This window comes from Pleurodeles waltl, chromosome 3_1 (assembly GCF_031143425.1).
Source record: "Pleurodeles waltl isolate 20211129_DDA chromosome 3_1, aPleWal1.hap1.20221129, whole genome shotgun sequence".
NCBI classification, from domain to species: domain Eukaryota; kingdom Metazoa; phylum Chordata; class Amphibia; order Caudata; family Salamandridae; genus Pleurodeles; species Pleurodeles waltl.
In genome coordinates, this window is record NC_090440.1 from 1,332,989,700 (window position 1) to 1,333,012,187 (window position 22,488).

The window sequence follows — 22,488 nt, forward strand, 5'->3', positions numbered from 1 at the left end:
CGTGTGCTGGTGACAGGAATGGGGATTCCTGTCACCAGGTGTGCTACCGCCAGTCTTTTTGTGACGGGGAGACCACCAAGAAAAGCCTGGCGGTATACTGCCTCATAATACGACTGGTGGTCTGCCGGCCTGGATGACCTCACCACCGGCCACGTCGGGGTGACCACTCCGGCAGGCCAGGTGGTATTGTGGCGGTTTAACTTTTGCCAAATGTCCTACTTGTAATGCGGCGGTCTTTACCGCTGGGTGCGATGCAGTAAGACCGGCGGACCAGGTGTGGCAGTCTTAAGACTGCCACACACTTAATGAGGGCCTGAGTGTCTCTATTTATTGAAATGTCATTGAGCAGCAGACTCAAAAGAAAACTTTATGCTACGCTCGTCACCTCATTTTGCTTCTACTGGCTCTACCCAGGTGGGCGGTGAATGGCACCAAAGGGTAAGAACACTTTTCTCAAAGGTCGCTTACTGACTTGAAACTCCTCCTTCAAGCTCTCTAAATAAACAGACTCCAGAATGAGATACTAGGCGTCTCACGTCACTTCCATGATGCATACTAAGTGCTAAGAAACTAAACGACGCCTAGATCCACAACAACTCTACCTTGGCTAAACTACCACATCGAATTATGGTAACTCTGTTCTGTGCTGAATCTCCTGAGGTGAAGTGCACTGAGCTAAGAGAGAGAGCGCTGGACATTTCATAACTGCCTCCTGGTCTGCATCACTAGTATACAGACCAGAGCAGAATTCCGGTGGCCATCTTGGAATTTCTAGAGTGCCATCCTTCTCTCCAACTTTTACCATTTGACCTTATTTTATACTTGAACGAAATTTTGTGAGTGCCTGCATTCACATATTTATCTTCAGATATACTAGGGATTTGCCGAGATCTGACAATTTTCTCATAAAATAGAGTTACAAAAAATGCTATTCCCATTAAACACAAATTGAGAGATGTTCCTCTGAATGTATTAGGAGAGATGCATTCTCTGTTGAAAGAATTATAAGAATAATGTGATTGAAACTGTGGTGAGTGGATTGAGCCTGTAGATTTGGTAAAAAATAAAATAAAATCGGGGTCTTTATGAGTCAGTGCTGATTTTAGATCACTTAACAAACAAATGAATAGTAATTGCTACCCATTACCCAAATTACAGGATTTATATGCGGTTTTAGAAGGAACAATTTTTTTTTACTTCATTCAATCTCAAATCAGCATACTATCAAGTGGAAATGGAAAAGTCTTGGTGCCTTCTAACAAATTGTATTACTCAAGATGGCATGTTTTATTACTTTCACATGCTGTTCCACCTAGCAACCTCACCATTCTAGGCTAAAACCCTTGTAACCCCACTAAGCCCGGGCTATCAAACAAACTTCATATGAAGTGGCACATAATAGGGAAAAATATGTTATTATCACGTCAGTGGAAACCTTAATCAATCACTGGAAATGAAAATGTCACTTACCCAGTGTACATCTGTTCGTGGCATCAGTCGCTGAGATTCACATGGTATGCATGAGCTCGCCATCTGGTGTTGGGTCGGAGTGTTACAAGTTGTTTTTCTTCGAAGAAGTGTTTTCGAGTCACGGGACCGAGTGACTCCACCTTCTGTGCTCATTGCGCATGGGCGTCGACTCCATCTTCGATTGTTTTCCCCGCAGAGGGTGAGGTAGGAGTTGTACTATAGTAATAGTGCCCGCGCAATGAAAAATGTAAGTATGTACCTATTAAAGGATTAAGTAATATATATACAAATGTACAAAATTGAAGGTAACTTCTGAACTGCTACAGGCTTCCGGGGAGGTGGGTGGGTCCATGTGAATCTCAGCGACTGATGCCACGAACAGATGTACACTGGGTAAGTGACATTTTCAGTTCGATGGCATCTGTCGCTGTAGATACACATGGTATGCATAGACTAGTAAGCAGTTAGTTCCCCATAAGCGGTGGTTTAGCCTGTAGGAGTAGAAGTTGTCTGAAATAGAGTTCTTAATACAGCTTGACCTACTGTAGCTTGTTGTGCGGATAGCACATCTATACAGTAGTGTTTGGTGAATGTGTGAGGCGTAGACCAAGTGGCTGCCTTACAAATTTCTTGCATTGGGATGTTTCCTAAAAAGGCCATTGAAGCACCTTTTTTCCTTGTTGAATGTGCCCTGGGAGTAATGGGCAGTTGTCTTTTTGCTTTAAGGTAGCAGATTTGGATGCATTTAACTATCCATCTGGCTATACCTTGTTTTGATATTGGGTTACCTGCATGAGGTTTTTGGAATGCAATAAATAGCTGTTTAGTTTTTCTGATGTTCTTCGTTCTGTCAATGTAGTACATTAATGCTCTTTTGACATCTAATGTATGTAGTGCTCTTTCAGCCACAGAATCTGGCTGTGGGAAGAATACTGGTAGTTCTACCGTTTGATTTAGATGGAATGGAGAAATAACTTTTGGTAAAAATTTTGGATTAGGTCGTAGGACGACCTTATTTTTATGTATTTGTATAAAAGGTTCTTGTGTTGTGAACGCTTGAATTTCACTTACTCTTCTTAGAGATGTAATGGCGATGAGAAAGGCAACTTTCCAGGTGAGGAATTGTATTCCGCAAGAGTGCATGGGTTCGAAAGGTGGGCCCATGAGTCTTGTTAGAACCACGTTTAGGTTCCATGAAGGAACAGGTGGTGTTCTTGGTGGTATAATTCTTTTAAGCCCTTCTATGAATGCTTTGATAACTGGTATCCTATACAAGGAAGTTGAATATGTAGTTTGCAGGTATGCAGATATTGCTGCAAGGTGTATTTTAATAGAAGAGAAGGCTAGCTTTGCTTTTTGTAAATGGAGCAAGTAATTTACTATATGTTTTGGAGTTGCCTCTAGTGGTTGTATCTGATTATGATGGCAGTACCAAACAAATCTTTTCCACTTACTTGCGTAGCAGTGTCTAGTGGATGGCCTTCTGGCCTGCTTTATGACTTCCATACACTCTTGGCTAAGTTGTAAGTGTCCGAATTCTAGGATTTCAGGAGCCAGATTGCTAGATTCAGCGATGCTGGGTCCGGGTGTCTGATCTGTTGGTTGTGTTGCGTTAACAGATCTGGTTTGTTGGGCAGTTTGATGTGTGGTACTACAGACAGATCTAGCAGTGTTGTGTACCAGGGTTGTCTTGCCCACGTTGGTGCTATTAAAATGAGTTTGAGTTTGTTTTGACTCAATTTGTTTACTAGGTAAGGAAGGAGAGGGAGAGGAGGAAAAGCGTAAGCAAATATTCCTGACCAGTTCATCCATAGGGCATTGCCTTGGGATTGCTTGTGTGGGTATCTGGACGCGAAGTTTTGGCATTTTGCGTTCTCTTTTGTTGCAAATAAGTCTATTTGTGGTGTTCCCCAGAGTGTGAAGTAGGTGTTCAGAATTTGTGGGTGGATTTCCCATTCGTGGACCTGCTGGTGATCTCGAGAGAGATTGTCTGCCAGCTGATTCTGGATCCCCGGAATAAACTGTGCTATTAGACCAATTTGATGGTGGATTGCCCACTTCCATATTTTTTGAGCTAACAAGCTTAACTGCGTTGAATGTGTTCCTCCTTGTTTGTTTAGATAATACATCGTTGTCATGTTGTCTGTTTTGACAAGGATGTATTTGTGGGTTATGATTGGTTGGAAAGCTTTTAGTGCTTGAAAAACTGCTAATAATTCTAGATGATTTATATGCAGTTTTGTTTGATGTATGTTCCATTGTCCTCTTATGTTGTGTTGATTGAGATGTGCTCCCCACCCTGTCATGGAAGCATCTGTTGTTATTACGTACTCTGGCACTGGGTCTTGGAAAGGCCGCCCTATGTTTAAATTTATACTGTTCCACCATAGAAGCGAGAGGTAAGTTTGGCGGTCTAGCAACACCAGATCTAGAAGGTGACCATGTGCTTGAGACCACTGTGAGGCTAGGCACTGTTGTAAGGGCCTCATGTGCAGTCTTGCGTTTGGGACAATGGCTATGCATGAGGACATCATGCCTAGGAGCTGTAGTATTGTTCTTGCTTGTATTGTTTGGTTTGGAGACATGTGTTGAATGACCCTGTTGAAATTGTGGATCCTTTGTGGAGTTGGCGTTGCTACTCCTTTTGTCGTGTCTATTATGGCTCCTAGATATTGCTGTACTTTGCTTGGCAGAATGTTTGATTTTGCAAAGTTGACGGTGAACCCTAGTTTGTAGAGGGTTTGTATGACTTGATTTGTGTGGTTTGAGCATTGTGTGAGCGAACTGGTTTTGATTAGCCAGTCGTCTAGATACGGGAACACATGTATTTGCTGCCTTCTGATGTGTGCAGCGACTACTGCTAGGCATTTTGTGAATACTCTTGGAGCGGTTGTTAAACCAAAAGGCAATACTTTGAATTGGTAATGTATTCCTTTGAATACAAACCTTAGATATTTCCTGTGTGATTGATGTATTGGTATATGGAAATATGCGTCCTTGAGGTCTAGGGTTGTCATGTAGTCGTGTTTTTTGAGCAATGGTAACACTTCTTGTAGTGTGACCATGTGAAAGTGGTCTGATTTGATGAATGTGTTTACTACTCTGAGGTCTAGAATTGGTCTCAGTGTTTCGTCCTTTTTTGGTATCAAGAAGTACAGTGAATAAACTCCTGTGTTTATTTGTGTGCTTGGTACTAATTCTATTGCATTTTTTTGCAGTAGTGCTTGAACTTCTATCTCTAGAAGCTGTGAATGGTATTTTGTTAAATTTTGTGATTTTGGTGGTATGTCTGGAGGGAATTGCAGGAATTCTATGCAATAACCATGCTGGATAATTGCTAGGACCCATGTGTCTGTAGTTATTTTGTCCCATGCTTCGTAATATTGACGTATCCTCCCCCCCACTGGTGTTGTGTGGGAGGGGTGTGTGACATGTGAGTCACTGCTTGTTGGTAGTGGTTTTGGGGCTTTGAAATCTTCCCCTATTCCTAGGGAATTGCCCCCCTCTATACTGGCCCCGAAAACCTCCCCTGTACTGTCCCTGGTAGGTGGGCGGTGCGGCCTGTGAGGTGCTAGCTTGTGTGGCCTGACCCCGAAACCCTCCTCTAAAAGGTGTTTTGCGGAAGGTGTTATAAGATCCTCTGCTCTGCGGGAAGTAGAGTGCGCCCATGGCCTTGGCAGTGTCAGTGTCCTTCTTGAGCTTTTCTATAGCTGTGTCGACCTCCGGACCGAACAGAAGTTTCTCGTTTACTGGCATGTTAAGCACTGCTTGCTGGATTTCTGGCTTGAATCCAGACGTTCTGAGCCATGCGTGCCTACGGATGGTAACCGACGTATTAATGGTTCTTGCGGCCGTGTCTGCTGCATCCATGGAGGAGCGTATTTGATTGTTGGAAATGTTTTGACCCTCCTCAACAACCTGTTTTGCTCTTTTTTGCAGATCTTTTGGGAGATGTTCAATGAGATGCTGCATCTCATCCCAGTGGGCTCTGTCGTATCGCGCTAGCAGCGCTTGTGAATTTGCGATGCGCCACTGGTTTGCTGCTTGGACAGCAACCCTCTTCCCGGCTGCATCGAACTTCCTACTTTCTTTATCTGGGGGAGGTGCATCCCCAGAAGTGTGTGTTTGCCCGTTTTCTGGCAGCCCCTACCACCACAGAGTCTGGTGGCAGCTGAGAGGTGATGAAGACAGGGTCCGTAGGAGGCGCCTTATACTTTTTGTCCACCCTAGGCGTCACTGCCCTACTTTTAACTGGCTCCTTGAAAATGTCCTTTGCATGGCGTAGCATGCCTGGGAGCATCGGGAGGCTTTGGTAGGAGCTGTGGGTTGAGGAGAGGGTGTTAAATAAAAAATCATCCTCTACTTGTTCCGAGTGTAGTTCCACATTATGGAATAGAGCTGCTCTAGCCACCACTTGCGAGTAGGCTGTGCTGTCTTCCGGTGGTGATGGCCTAGTTGGGTATGTGTCTGGGCTGTTATCAGACACTGGTGCGTCATACAAGTCCCACGCATCCTGATCTTGGTCGTCGTGGCTCATGGCGGTGTGAGCTGGCGAATGTGACGGGGTGTAAGTTGGCGAAGCCGGAGTTACAGGTGGAGGCGAGGGAGGAGGTGTTACCTTTTGTGTTGTTTGTTGCTGAGGAGTAAACTGAAGCGTTCTCTTTCGTTTGACAGGTGGGAGGGTACTGATCTTCCCAGTCCCCTGCTGAATAAAGATACGCTTTTGCGTGTGATCCACGTCAGTGGATTGCAGTTCTTGTTCAAATCTATGTTTCTTCATTTGAGAAGACATAGAATGCTCTTCGGTATAGGAGCCAGAAACAGGGTCTGATGTCGCTTTTTTCGGCTCCGAAAGCCCTGTTGATTGTTTTTTCGGCTCCGAGGTAACCTTCCTCTTTTTCTGTGCCGAAAATTCTTGGCCTCTATGGTCTTCGGCGCCACTGTCTCGGCGTCGATCGGTGTCGACACTGAATTCTCGGTGTCGATGCTTCTGTTTAGCACTCTCTCGGTCCCGAGGAGGCTGCGTGCCGGTGTCTCGACCGAAGTCGGACGATCTCGACACTGAATGGGCCTTTTTCGGTGCCGATTGTTGGTCACCGAGAATTTGGGTGGAGCCATGGCCGGCTGGCAGTGGCGTCCCCTGGGCCTTCTTTCCTTTTTTAAGGTTTGATCTCGACGTCTTACTCACAGTTCTTGTAGAGTGTAGCTCGTCGGAGTCTGAATCCTGGATGGAAAAGGATTCGTCCTGTTCCTCTTCTGTCTCGAACTGTGGACGCTCTTTTGGCGTGGACGCCATCTGGAGTCTTCTCGCTCGACGGTCGCGCAGAGTTTTTCGGGACCGGAACGCCCGACAGGCCTCACAGGATTCTTCGCTGTGCTCGGGTGACAGGCACAGATTACAGACCGAGTGTAGGTCCGTATAAGGATATTTGTTGTGGCATTCGGGGCAGAATCGAAACGGGGTCCGATCCATCGGCGTTGTCCTCCACGCGGTCGGGCCGACTAGGCCCCGACGGGGTGCCGAAATCTACCCCGAAGGGCACCGAGGCGCTTCGATGTTGAACGCGTCGTCGTATGTGTCTATCTCTAACCGGATCGCAACGATACCGTCGAAAATCTTCCGTCTTCAGCTAACTTTCCGTTCCGAAACTCGGAGCGACAGGAACACGTCCGAACCCGATGGCGGAAAGAAAACAATCGAAGATGGAGTCGACGCCCATGCGCAATGAGCACAGAAGGTGGAGTCACTCGGTCCCGTGACTCGAAAACACTTCTTCGAAGAAAAACAACTTGTAACACTCCGACCCAACACCAGATGGCGAGCTCATGCATACCATGTGTATCTACAGCGACAGATGCCATCGAACATAACATTTCTTCTACCTAGAATTCTTTCTGTAAATTATTTTTTGTCTCACACAATCCCACTCTTTACCATAAAAACATTAATGAAATTTTACATACAGAACAAAATACATAACAAATTAAGACATACGTATATATACCAACAAAATACTTACAACATGTAAAACCAATAGAACAAGGTGGTGGAGTGACCACTGTACCCCAATCTTCCTGCGTTATTTATATATAAAGTGGCTGTAAACCAGGGTTCCTTGTGATAGTGAAAGAAATGCATTTGCACAATGTGCTTTTTTATATGCAGCATATTTTTAAACAACCGGTGAGCAGATAGGCTATAACGATGTATTAAGATGGCCGCCATTGTGACCATGGGTCCTTTCTAATTTGCAAGGTGGGAGGTCCCTGGATCACATGAGCATGTTCTCTTATGTTGGCACCTTCCGTGGGTAGAACGTTGTCTTCTGTGGACACGCTGTCTTCCTCCCTTCTTGTAAGACATTTGTTCAGATAGCGGGACAATTTGTGTTCTGGTACTCCGACATTTGCGGCAAACAAGGTACAGTTGACCCTGGGAACACTTATAATTATCATGTATCACTAGACCAAAAAAGTGTTTAGTAGGATATATGTTTCCCAAGTTTCAGGAGATTGATTATAACAGGATAACAGCACTGAGTTCCAGAATTCCACTTGGATTATTTTGATGATAGACAAACATGCGAGCCATTTGGCTTCTACACAAATGCTTTTTACACAGTGGTTTTGCTCATGCTGATGGTGTTTTTTTTGCATGCAACCGCCACTTTCACGCCACTTGGGAGACAACAATATTATGGTGTGTGATGGGTGTTTTTTGGAGGTCATGGTGCCAATGTCTAACACATTTGGAAGTTCTGTATGCACTTTTTCTTTGTACCTTTTTTTGGAATTATGGCAGGTGAAAAAGTCATCATATGGCCTTGGTGGTATTTCTGACACGCACACACACATATATATATATACATATATATATATATATATATATATATATATATATATATATATATATATATGGAAAATGTCACTTACCCAGTGTACATCTGTTCGTGGCATGAGACGCTGCAGATTCACATGCTTTGCATATCCCGCCATCTAGTGTTGGGCTTGGAGTGTTACAAGTTTTTTTTCTTCAAAGAAGTCTTTTCGAGTCACGAGATCGAGGGACTCCTCCCCTTTCGGCTCCATTGCGCATGGGCGTCGACTCCATCTTAGACTGTTTTCCCCGCAGAGGGTGAGGTAGGAGTTCTGTATTATAGTAATAGTGCCCATGCAATGGAGTAAATATGTATGTACATAATGTGGTTTAAAGCGATATATTCACAAATTTACAAATGTTCAAGATCAACTTCAAACGGCTACAGGCTCCCGGGGGGGCCGGCGGGCGCATGTGAATCTGCAGCGTCTCATGCCACGAACAGATGTATACTGGGTAAGTGACATTTTCCGTTCTATGGCATGTGTAGCTGCAGATACACATGCTTTGCATAGACTAGTAAGCAGTTATCTCCCCAAAAGCGGTGGTTCAGCCTGTAGGAGTTGAAGTTGTTTGAAACAAAGTTCGTAGTACTGCTTGTCCTACTGTGGCTTGTTGTGCTGTTAACACATCCACGCAGTAGTGCTTGGTAAACGTATGAGGCGTAGACCATGTGGCTGCCTTACATATTTCAGTCATTGGGATGTTTCCTAGAAAGGCCATGGTAGCACCTTTCTTTCTAGTTGAGTGTGCCCTTGGTGTTATAGGCAGTTCTCTTTTTGCTTTGAGATAACAGGTTTGAATGCATTTAACTATCCATCTAGCAATGCCTTGTTTGGATATTGGGTTCCCTGTATGAGGTTTTTGGAAAGCAATGAACAATTGTTTTGTTTTCCGAATTTGTTTTGTTCTGTCAATGTAGTACATTAACGCTCTTTTGATGTCTAATGTATGTAGTGCTCTTTCAGCTACAGAATCTGGCTCTGGGAAGAACACTGGTAGTTCTACTGTTTGATTCAAGTGGAACGGTGATATGACCTTTGGTAAGAACTTAGGATTTGTTCGTAAAACTACCTTATGCTTGTGTATCTGAATAAAGGGTTCTTGTATGGTAAATGCTTGTATCTCACTTACTCTTCTTAGAGATGTGATGGCAATTAGAAATGCTACTTTCCATGTTAAGTATTGTATCTCACATGAGTGCATGGGTTCAAACGGAGGATCCATGAGCCGTGTTAAGACAATGTTAAGGTTCCGCGAAGGAACTGGTGGCGTCCTTGGTGGGATAATTCTCTTCAGACCCTCCATAAAAGCCTTTATGACTGGGATCCTAAATAGTGATGTTGAGTGCGTAATTTGCAGATAAGCTGAAATAGCTGTGAGATGTATCTTAATGCATGAAAAAGCTAGCTTTGACTTTTGTAAGTGCAGTAGGTAGCTGACGATGTCTTTTTCAGATGCGTGTAAGGGTTGTATTTGTTTATTATGGCAGTAATAAACAAATCTTTTCCACTTATTTGCATAGCAATGTCTTGTGGTTGGTCTCCTAGAATGTTTTATGACCTCCATTCATTCCTGTGTGAGGTCCAGATGTTCGAATGCTAAGACTTCAGGAGCCAAATTACTAGATTCAGCGATGCTGGATTTGGGTGTCTGATCTGTTGTTTGTGTTGAGTTAACAGATCTGGTCTGTTTGGTAGTTTGACATGAGGTACTACTGAGAGGTCTAGTAGTGTTGTGTACCAAGGTTGTCTTGCCCAAGTTGGTGCTATTAGTATGAGTTTGAGTTTGTTTTGACTCAATTTGTTTACCAGATATGGAAGGAGTGGGAGAGGGGGAAAAGCATACGCAAATATCCCTGACCAACTCATCCATAACGCATTGCCCTGAGACTGATCCTGTGGGTATCTGGATGCGAAGTTTTGGCATTTTGTGTTTTCTTTTGTTGCAAATAGGTCTATTTGTGGTGTTCCCCATCTTTGGAAGTAAGTGTTTAGTATGGGGGTGAATCTCCCATTCGTGGATCTGCTGGTGATCCCGAAAGAGATTGTCTGCTAACTGATTCTGAATCCCTGGAATAAACTGTGCTATTAGGCGAATGTGGTTGTGAATCGCCCAATGCCATATTCTCTGTGCCAGGAGACACAACTGTGTCAAGTGTGTTCCTCCATGTTTGTTCAGATAATACATCGTTGTCATGTTGTCTGTTTTGACAAGAATGTGTTTGTGGCTTATTCTAGGTTGAAATGCTTTCAACGCTAGAAATACTGCCAGTAGTTCTAAGTGATTTATGTGAAACTGTCTCTGCTGAGTGTCCCATTGTCCTTGGATGCTGTGTTGGTTGAGGTGTGCTCCCCACCCTATCATGGAGGCATCTGTCATTATTACGTTTAGAGGCACTGGGTCTTGGAAAGGCCACCCTTGGTTTAAATTTATATTGTTTCACCATTGAAGCGAGGTGTATGTTTGGCGGTCTATCAACACTAGATCTAGAAGTTGATCCTGTGCCTGTGACCACTGTGATGCTAGGTACTGTTGTAAGGGCCGCATGTGCAATCTTGCGTTTGGGACAATGGCTATGCATGAGGACATCATGCCTAGTAGTTTCATCACCATCTTGACTTGTATCTTTTGTTTTGGGTACATGGCCTGTATTACCTTGTGAAATGTCTGTACCCTTTGTGGACTTGCGGTGGCAATCCCTTTTGTTGTGTTGATTGTCGCCCCTAAGTATTGCTGTGTTTGACACGGCTGAAGGTGTGACTTTGTGTAGTTGAGTGAGAAACCTAGTTTGTGGAAGTTTCTATGACATACTTTGTGTGTTGTGAACACCCTTCTTGCGTGTTGGTTTTGATTAGCCAATCGTCTAGGTACGGGAACACATGTATTTGCTGCCTTCTGATATGAGCAGCTACTACTGCCAGGCATTTTGTAAAAACTCTTGGCGCAGTTGTTATCCCGAATGGCAACACTTTGAATTGGTAATGTACCCCTTGGAAAAAAACCTTAAGTACTTTCTGTGTGAAGGATGTATTGGTATATGGAAGTATGCATCCTTTAGGTCTAGTGTTGTCATGTAGTCTTGTTGTTTGAGCAATGGGATTACGTCCTGCAGTGTCACCATGTGAAAGTGATCTGATTTGATGTAGATATTTAATGTTCTGAGATCTAATATAAGTCTTAGAGTTTTGTCCTTTTTGGGTATGAGAAAGTACAGCGAGTAAACTCCTGTTCCTCTCTGATGAATTGGTACCAGTTCTATTGCATCTTTTTGTAACAACGCCTGGACCTCCAGTTGTAGAAGATCCATGTGTTGTTTTGACATAGTGTGTTTTCGGTGGGACATTTGGAGGGAATTTGAGAAATTCTATGCAATAACCATGCTGGATATTTGCTAGGACCCAAGTGTCTGTTGTTATTTCCTCCCACTGTTTGTAGAACTTGGTTAGTCTCCCCCCCACAGGTGTTATGTGTTGGGGATTTGTGACGTCTAAGTCACTGCTTGTTTTGTGGAGTTTTGGAACTTTGGAACTTCCCTCTACTTTTTTGGAATTGCCCCCCTCTATATTGTCCCCGAAAACTTCCCCGCTGATATTGGCTCCGATAAGTGGGCCTTGTTTGTGAGGTTGTGGGTTCCGTGCTTTGTCCTCGAAACCCCCCTCGAAATTGTGTTTTACGAAATGTGCCTCTGCTCTGTGGGGAGTAGAGTGCGTCCATGGCTTTAGCCGTATCAGTGTCCTTTTTAAGTTTTTCGATAGCAGTGTCCACCTCCGGCTTAAACAACTGCTGTCCATTAAATGGCATATTCAGCATGGCTTGTTGTATTTCCGGCTTGAATCCTGATGTACGCAGCCATGCATGTCTCTGTATTGTTACTGCTGTGTTTGCAGTTCTAGCAGCTGTGTCTGCCGCATCCATTGCTGACCGTATCTGATTGTTCGAGATACTCTGTCCTTCTTCTACCACTTGCTGTGCTCTCTTTTGGAACTCTTTGGGCAAATGTTCTATAAAATGTTGCATTTCGTCCCAATAAGCCCTATCATATCTGGCCAACAAAGCCTGTGAGTTGGCAATACGCCACTGGTTTGCTGCCTGTGCCGACACCCTTTTCCCTGCCGCGTCGAACTTACGACTCTCTTTGTCTGGAGGTGGAGAAATCTCCTGAAGTGTGTGAGTTCGCTCTCTTGGGAGCTGCCCCCACTACCACAGAGTCTGGTGTTAACTGTTGTGTGATGTACATGGGGTCTGTTGGTGGCGGTTTATTTTTCTTCTCCACCCTTGGAGTAATGGCCCTTCCTTTCACAGGCTCCTCAAACACTTGTTTGGAGTGTTTTAGCATTCCAGGTAGCATGGGGAGGCTCTGGTACTGGCTGTGTGTGGACGATAGTGTATTAAATAGAAAGTCGTCTTCAATTGGCTCAGCATGCAGGCTGACATTATGAAACGCCGCTGCCCTTGACACCACCTGTGCGTAGACTGTACTATCTTCTTGTGGTGACGGCCTAGCTAGATAACAGTCTGGACTGTTATCTGACACTTGCGCATCATAAAGATCCCACGCGTCTGGATCATCCTGACTCATCCCTGTATGAGTTGGGGATTGCATCATTGGTGGAGTGGCTACCGGTGATGGTTGTGGAGAGCGTTGTGGAGATGGTGGCGGGGTTACTTGTTTAGCCACCTTCGCCTGTGGCTGCTTGTCTTTCTCTTGGAAGGCAAGTTTTAGTTTCATTCGAATCGGAGGAAGAGTACTGATCTTCCCTGTTTCTTTTTGTATGTGGAGCCTTCTTTGGGTGTAGTCTGGCTCCATTGTCTCCAGTTCCTGTCCAAATCTATGTGTCTGCATTTGTGAGGACAGGCCTTGTTCCTCTGTGTAGGAACTTGCTTTCGGTTCCGAGGCCGGATGTTTCGGTATCGAAACTTTTTCGGCTGCCTTTTTCGGTTCCGACAACACTTTCTTGCTCTGCGGCGTACTGATTTCTCGGTGCCGACTTGTTTCGGTGCCGCTCTCTCAGTGCCGAGATTGCTCTGACCGGGTGTCTCGGGGTCGAGTTTGCTCTGACCCGGTGTCTCAGGGTCGAGTGTGCTCTGTGCCGGTATCTCGACCGGAGTCGGATGACTTTACACATGCATGCCCTTTTTCGGTGTCGATGCCCGGTCACCTATTTTTCGGGTTAAGCCATGGCCTGTTGGCGGTGGTGTCCCCTGGGCTTTACTGGTTTTTACGTGAGTCTTGTGTATCGACATCTTACTCACGGTTTTCGGCGTCTGTTCAGGATCGACCTCTTCCGAGTCCGAATCCTCGATGGAGAAGGCTTCCTCTTCTTCCTCCATGTGTTTTTGTGCTGTCGGCACCGACGTCATCTGTAGTCTTCTTGCTCTTCGGTCCCTTAAGGTTTGTCTGGACCGAAATGCTCGACAGGCCTCACAGGTATCCTCTTTGTGTTCTGGCGACAAACACAAATTACAGACCAAATGCTGATCTGTATAAGGATACTTGTTGTGACATTCGGGGCAGAATCGGAATGGGGTCCGTTCCATTAGCCTTGAAGACGCACATGGTCGGGCCGACCAGGCCCCGCCGGGGAATCAAAAACCGCGAAGGGCCGCCGGAGCTCTTCAAAATTCGGTGTCGATCTGTTGTAACTAACCCGATACCGAATGCAAACAATACCGTCGAATTTTCCGAGTTTTTCACTAACTTTCCGACCCGAAGCACGGAGCGAAAAGGAACACGTCCGAACCCGATGGCGGAAAGAAAACAATCTAAGATGGAGTTGACGCCCATGCGCAATGGAGCCGAAAGGGGAGGAGTCCCTCGATCTCGTGACTCGAAAAGACTTCTTTGAAGAAAAACAACTTGTAACACTCCGAGCCCAACACTAGATGGCGGGATATGCAAAGCATGTGTATCTGCAGCTACACATGCCATTGAACATATATGTAGCTGTAGATCGATGGTTATATAAGTATGGTATTTTATCGATTTCTAATAGGTACTTCTATCTTCCTATGTGCTGATGTGGTCAATAAGTATAAATGGCCGAAACGCGTCGACATATACACTGAGGAGTTTTATTGGACTAATGAATGACACACATAAAAAGGGATCGAACTGCATTCAATAAACATGGATAAAGGATATTTTTCATCTATGGTTCCAAATACCTCAGTACTATATGGACTATGCTTGAAAAGGCTGGTTTACAGCCACTTTATATATCAATATTGCAGGAAGATTGGAGTACGGTGGTTACTCCACCACCTTGTGGTATTGGTTTTGCATGTTATAAGTATTTTGTTGGTATATACGTATGTCTTGATGTGTTGATATGTATTTTGTTTGTAAAATTTCATTAATGTTTTTATAGTAAAGGCTGGGATTGTGCTAGACAAAAAATAAACAGCAGAAAGAATCCTAGATAAAAGAAATGTTATTTTCCAGTGATTAATTAGGGTTTCCACGTGATAATAATCAACAGATTTGTATCCTATTATATGGCATTTCATTTGGAGTTTGTTCCACCTAGCATCGGCAGCTTCTGTTTTCCAAAAACTGATGTCTATATTGTTTGGAGAACAAGAGGGTTTATATCACATTAAGACACTTTTTAGGTTTATGCTGACACTATTGAAACACACAACTGTAGATTAGAAAAGGTTTTCAACATTTTGCAAGAGAGGAAAATGACCTTGCAAACAAAAAATGTAAATTTGTATCTCAAGAGGTTGAATATCCTCATCATGGCATTGATAAAAATGATATTTTACCGAAAGTGAACTTACTTGCGACCAAAGAAAATTTGAAAACACCAAGCAATAAGGATCAATTATTTGGGGTGGATTAGTATGCAGCACAAGTAATAACGTCACTATCCTGAAAGGTACAGTATAAGGTTACAATGATTTTAAGTCCTGATAGGTATGGCACACAACAGAAAGGCTTAAGTTAGAGAAAATGTGTGAATAATTAAGAAGTACCAAAACAGTTAAAAAGTCGGAAACACAACACAATAAAAATCCCTACCAGTTCATAAAAATAGAGATATAGTTACTAAGCAAAGTGACATGAAAACCGCAGAAAATCCAATAATGGGGACTGGAGATATGAATTTTAAAACATTTAAGTGAAAATAGAGACAAAAATTGTAAAGTATGTATGGTAGTCAATGGTTGTGTAAGACCAGGGACTAGGCGTAATTTAAGGCCATTTGAGAAGGAGTGTGGTTCAAATACCCTATCTAGATTGGTCCCTCTAGAGCTTGGAAGTAAGGAAGTTTGAAAAAGTTTATAAGACTTACTGCAAAAAGGGACTTTGCGGTTTTCTTTAGGAAAAACTCTTCTCAAATAGGGTCAAACTTGAAATTTAGTCCAATGCTGTGGAACTGCCAGATGGATACTTTTCACAGTTGGTACCTTTCAAAATCTGGAGCAAAAGTTTGTAAAATGTTACTAAAATTCTTTGACACTTCCAAAGCCCCTGGGACCTTAGAATGAGCACTTAGAGACTCTCAGGGTGACAGGCAGAAGGCAACAGTAAAGTCTAGTTCAGGTTCAGTTACCACTGGTCAACTGGGATTCTTCACAGGCATGTCTTTTTCAACTGTTTTATGTTCCTTAAGCCACCCAAGGAACCACCTTCCTCTGATCCTTTTCATAGGTCACAGGTGCCAAACGAAGCAGTTTCAATCCACTTGGTATACTTTCACAATTTCAGCATTGTTCTGAGGAAGGCCTGTGAGGGTCCAACTTTGTAGAGCTCACCAGCCTGTGGATAGGATACACCTTAAGGCACTCCTAGTTCCTCTCTAACCAAGAGGTAATCTTACCAGGTCCTAGCCTATCTACTTTTGCATTAATTCCTGTTTACTCTACTGCAAACAGGCCCAAAATGCAATGTGTCTTGTAAGGGCTAACCCGAGAAAGCGAAGGTCTTTGTCAACACTAAACTTGGGCTCTGAGGCTGGAGTGTGAGTGAGGCATGTACTATAGTAATCACAGTATCCTCCTACATCTAACACTAGAAAAAGTTGGGCCCTTCAGCAACCAGATAGGTGATAAATTTGATTGGTCTTGGCATCCTGTTTGCTCCCTTTGCAGGATGCAAAACCTTTACACATGCTTCAGATAGACGAGTCATGTAAAATTTTACATTTGGGTGTCAACAGGAAGGGCATTGCTCCCAACCTTCATATGTTATTGAGCTCCGGGGAGTCATCCCTTCCCTTTGAAGTCAGCTTACTATACACACCTGGGTGGAATTTCACACATCATCCAAAGCTGAGTATTGGTTTAGAGTAGCTGGAAAGCTAATGTAGATTAGACTCCAGGAACTTCAGGCAGGGAAGGGCTAACCTTTTAAAATTACTTTTCCTTAATATGTATTACAAATCCAACTTTACCACTGAATTGGAATTGTAATACCTATTAGAAATAGCTGTTTAATGATTTTCTTGCTGGTTCCATTCACAAGATCCAGTATTTGTATTTTAATCTGTACTTTTATTTACTACACTGGACAGTTAGGCCTTCCACACTGAAAATAGCTTTTCTGGCTTTGTCATTGTAGGGATGTCAACATTACTTTTGTATATGTCTCATTTTTAAATACCATGCAACCTACCTCTGGGCTACAAGGCCTACCTAAGGGTGACTTACTAATATTTAAAAGGGAGTTTTTTTCCTGTCAAAGGTCGTGCTGCAGGTTTTAACTGCAGCTGCCTGGCTACAATGGTAGGCCTGAAGTCATGATTTGCTTGTCACACTAGTGGAAGCACAAAAAGTGCTGCAATTTACATGTGACATGTAACTTGCCATGCAATGGGATCAGTCCCTCCACCATGTACTATAGCTTTATATGAGAGTTAAAAACATTAATCAGTTATTAGCCGATTTCTACATGTTTTAGGGGTTAAAGCACATAGACTATGCACAGGACAACACTGCCCCTGTGGGTAGAAAAAAACAGCAATCAAATTCAGCAAAAAAATGGGGGTGACCATGCAAGAAGGGGCATTTGCTCACAGTTCATATTTGAGACTTGGTGAGTTTTGTTCCAGTTTTGTCCATAACTTTGCATAACAGACTGCACGTCACACATGCCTGTTAAAGAAAGATGTGAATTTTGTGTGGGTTGATGTTCACAAACTGGCTATTGGACACTTTAAAAATGCTATCATCTACGCACCTCCCTTCATTTTATATTCACATAGAGGACACTGTATTTTAGTTGTAGATGCCAGTGAGGAAGGTACTGGTGTGGTGTGGTCACAGAAAACTTCCAATCAGAGAACAGTTTTATATGGATCCAGATCAGTGTTGATGGCAGATAGGCACTATTCAACCATTGAACGGGACAGTGGAGCATACATTCGAGCAGATGAACTTTCAAAATATATTTTTAGAATATAAGGTATAAAGTTTAGGCAGATCATAAACCACTTCTCTCTTTCCAAATAATATGGGAGGTGACAAAGCTTCCTCCAGATTAATTATAATTCTGTCCATTAATTAAATCTTCTCACCAGCTAATAAAGTAAGATAATCTCCTCATCAGCTAATGAAGTAAAATAATCTCCTCACAAGCTAATAAATTAAGATGCTCTTAATTTATTAGCTTTTGAGATTTGATTAAGCCCTGAAGAAATGGCAGTTCACTTCAAGCGGCAAAACACGTTATGGCTGTACAACATCAAACAAACTAATTATTGCACTTGATATGAATGGAAAGTGGCTCTATTGAAATTTGAAATTGTTTGGCTGTCCTACATCGAAAACATTTAAACAAGGGACACTGAATTTTGGAATCAATGTTAGCAAGGGAAATGTGCATGTTATTCAGAGTACCATGTGGGTTTGTAAGTGTTAACACCAAAATATGCATGGTTATCCCTAAAAACATGTACTAGGCGCTATTTATCACACCCAATAATTAAGGTAAGGGGGTATTGTCATTTATGAGGTGCGATAAATAGCCCCTTCTTTCAAAACAAACTAGTAATCACACCCTTAGTGTAACCAGTCAGCTACCTATCATTTGCTCTTTGGCTTCTTGCAGAGGCACTGCACGACTGGTACTGGGGCAAGTATGATAAATAACTGATTTGTTAGCATGAGGTCTCTTCTTCACTGCACTTTGAAGTTCCACTGGATCACATCCAAAAAAGACACCCGATTCAGAATGCAGCCACTCAGGTGATTCTTAATATCCCCAGACATATAGCCATTAGCGCCCACCTTAAATCTCTTCACTGGCTTCCAGTGCATAAGCAGAATATGTTCTATGCTTTAGTGCTAGCCTACTGCATGTTATTGGAGACATACTCCAGTTATCATCCTAAATGGCACCTTTTTTCTTGCTCACAGAATCTTCTGGTGGTTCTCACGTTCAAGAAGTGCGTTTGAAGGAGATGTATCCTTCTCCAACTGATCTGGTAAATGTAGAAATCTCCTCCTTAGGAGCTAAAAAGCACTGCTGATGATATGGCCTTCAGAAGAATAAACGTGGGTCTTTCAAGTAGCATACATTTTCAGTCCTTTGATGTGTGCAGAGACTACTAGCACCTTGTGTCCCTTATGTGGTAGCAGCAGCACTTTAAATATCATATTTAATTCATTCATTCCAGGCTAGCAGTCGCTAACCATGGTTTGCCCTATGTTACTCTTGGCACTGCACTTGCTACTGCTGGTCTCAGGAGCCACAAAAGATGCAGCAGGAAGAGAAACTAACTCTGGTAGTGGAAGCTATATTCACTTTATGTAGTCTGGCAGATTGTCATTTCACTTGACTCATCTTCAAACTGGAGTCATCACTATGATGTCATGGGTGTTCGAAGGTTAAGTGACGTCACTTCTGCTACCCCTCCTCATTTTGGTCAATCACCGTAAAATGTAAATGTGTTCTATAATAATACATGCATTCTCATTTCAAAGTCAGTGAACTTTACCTTTTCTAACGTTTTAAGGTTACTGGGGTCGATCCGTCGCATGAAGTTGGTCTCAGTGCTGACGTAGTAGTCACCTCGATAGAAGACAAAGTTAACATTTGCATTGTCTGTAGACGCTGAAAAAGAAAAAAGAAACAGTGTTTGCTTCCCACAGGGTTGGTGTACATTCTAAGAAACACTACTAGTGCATTTCACTGACCGCAAGTCAGGATGGATGGGGTGAGTAATGAATGGTTTTGTTCTGGCTTAGGTTAACATTATTATATCTGTGGTCAGTATGATGTTCCTTGTTTTATTTCAGGAAACAGAAAGTGGAAAGCAGTTTAGCCTACCCTGTTTTAATCCACAAGCTGACTATGAGGTAGTGGGCCCACAACAGATTCATATCAATCAATCAATCACGGTCTTGTATAGCGCACTATTCGCCCATAGGGTCTCAAGGTGCTGAGGAGTGGCCCCACAGATCAGTCGAAGAGCCATGTCTTGAGGTCCTTTCTGAACTGAGGCAGCAATGGTGACTGTCTGAGGTGCGGTGGGAAGGTGTTCCAGCCTTTTGCTGTCAGGTATGAAAAAGATCTTCCTCCAGCCGAGGATATCTTTATTCAAGGTATGTTGATGAGTGAATGTTAGGACAAGTGGAGGGTTCTGTGAGGGGAGTACCAGTTGATGCGGCTGTTGCGGTAGTTGGGTCCGTCATCGTTGGGTGCTTTGTAGGCATGTATGAGGAGTTTGAAGCTGATCCTCGCCTCAATGGTGAGCCAGTGGAGGTTCTTCAGGTGTTCTGTGATGTTTCCCGGTGGGGGAGGTCTAGGACGAGTCTGGCGACGGCATTCGGGATCTTTTGTAACTTGTTCAGGTTTTTCTTGGAGGTTTCCGCATAGAGGGTGATGCCATAGGCAAGTCTGCTTGTGATAAGTCAGTTTTCTGGCAGTTGGTTGGTATTCATCTGATTATCTTTCATAGTAGTCAGAGGGTGTAGAAGCAGTTGGAGGCGACGGAGTTGACCGGCCTGGTCATGGTAAGCGTTGAGTCGAGTATGAGGCTGAGGTTGCGTCCGTGGTCCGTAGGGGTAGGGCGTTTGCAGAGTGTTGAGGGCCACCAGGAGTCGTCCCAGGCCGACGGTGAGGGTCCCAGGACAAGGATCTCGTTTTTTTCTAAGTTCAGCTTGAGGCAGCTTTCCCTCATACAGGTGGCTACTGCTTCCATCTCATCCGATTTTTTTCCTGCCTGTTGATGGGTTATCGGTCAGGGAGAGGATCAGTTGGGTATCATCGCATAGGAGGCGATGCTCATCCCATTTTTTCTGACTATGGGGGCGAGTGGGATCATGTAGATATTGAACAGAGTGGGGTTCAGCGATGATCCTCTGCATCTGATGTCGACAGGTTCTGACTGGTGGGGCAGGAGCCTGACTTTCTGTGTTCTGACTGTCAGGAAGGAGTGAATCCACTAAAGAGCCTTGCCTTGTATGCCAGCTGCGTGGAGTCTGGTGCATAGTGTACGGTGGGATAGGGTATTGAAGGTGGCTGAGAGGTCCAGTAGGATGAGGGCTGCTGTATGTCCTTGTTCGAGGAGGGAGCAAATTACATCTGTCTCTGCAAGCAGGGCGGGTTCGGTGCTGTGGTTGGGCATATGGAGTGGATAAATCTCTTAGTCTAAACAAAGTGAGCAGCAGTGAAGTATGTGCAGCAGCCCAACTAGTGTGCTGTACTCCCATGCAGCACTGGAAACAGAGTGAAGTCTTTCTATCCCTAAACTCCAGACTAAGTTTCACCTTTATGTGTTGCATATGCACAGGCTAGGCTCTTAACACAAAGCAGAGAAGCAGGGTGATTGATATTTCTTTGTACTTCGTGGTATCCCGACAGAGTAGCAGTGAAGTGGCCCATGGCAAAATCTAAGAAGAATTGGAGGCAATCCAATGTCTGAAGGCCCCTGTTGGACTTGGTCTGTTTGAATAGGAAACTTTGGCCACCAAATGCATATATAACACTCCATTCACTGTAACACTGTGTATCTGAACCACCTCTATAGAAGCTCGAATCTGCTATCTTACCCCTCACTCTACAATCCTACTAACTACAACAAAGATTTCACTTGAGCAGCAGAAGGTTCTGCATATCTGGTATGGAGAGCAGCAGATGTATGATGCTTTTGGTTATGTCCATAGCCTTGATAATTAAGACATTCTTATAACATAAAGCAGAGTTTCACCTCTCCTACGGAGAACGAATGCACGACATGCAGCTCACATACTGGATCACTAACTCTGCAGCCCAACTGACTGCAACCCAGGACAAAGCTACATGGGAATCACCGTTTCCCCAAGTTGCTGGGTACTAGAGATACTATGCCTAACTGAAACACTGGCACAGGAGGCTTCCAGGACGTGGCTCCATCCACAAGAGGAAGTAGAAGCGGGCTTTAGAGCTACAAATAATGCAAAAATAGTGGGAAGGGTTGGGGAGAGACACATTCAATGTTTGAGTCAGTCTAAGGGAGAGAGATCCACTACTAAAAAACGGTATAGGTGGCACTACAATCCCTCTGGTTTGCATGGCTTATTTCACAATGTTACTCCCAATTGATAGAGTAGTTTTATGGCCAGAGGAAAACAGAATACATATTTTGTGGCAGTGCCCACAGGTCTGTCCTTTCTGAGAAGGAGTTGTGGCTCTACTAAAAGTTACTGGGGTATCCGATAACATTCGTCCCAGAGGTCTGGTTGCTTGGTTCGAGACCCACTGACCTTGATCTAATGTCTAAAAATAATAGGCATGTGGTGCTCTAGTGCCTGGGGCGGCAAAGTTAACTATAGCCTTCCACTGTAAGACAAAATATACTCCACCACATTCCCAATTCTACCATAGGCTATTGACAATATTAGCCCTTGAACAATTTACCAACAATATGGATGGTACCTCGCTCGGCTGAAGCTGAATGGAAGCCTGTTTAGAAGGTTGTGTGTAAGGGCCTGCTGAGGACCATGATGATTCCCAGGTGGATAGCTTTGAATCTTTTCGATTGAGAGCACTGAAACGGCCATTCCACAGGAGGGAGAAAGAACACCCAGGTGAATTTGGTTGGGCTGAGTAGAGATGGTCAGATGGACAAAAACTTTTATTTTTTCACAAATTATAAAACAGGTGGTAGAGTTACTTCACGCCCTGGGGCATGTACAGAGAATGGGAGGAA

The 22,488-nt window shown here is 43.7% G+C and overlaps 1 protein-coding gene across 4 annotated transcripts in view; it reads right to left on the reverse strand.

Moving 5' to 3' along the window:
- LOC138285127 (carotenoid-cleaving dioxygenase, mitochondrial-like) overlaps positions 1 to 22,488 on the reverse strand; it is a 374,127-nt gene that overhangs the window by 306,133 nt on the left and 45,506 nt on the right. For all 4 annotated transcript variants that reach the window (XM_069224694.1, XM_069224690.1, XM_069224692.1 and 1 more), the window contains one exon: positions 19,294 to 19,409. In XM_069224694.1, the coding sequence (XP_069080795.1) occupies positions 19,294 to 19,409 (116 nt within the window). The remainder of the gene's footprint in view (positions 1 to 19,293; positions 19,410 to 22,488) is intronic.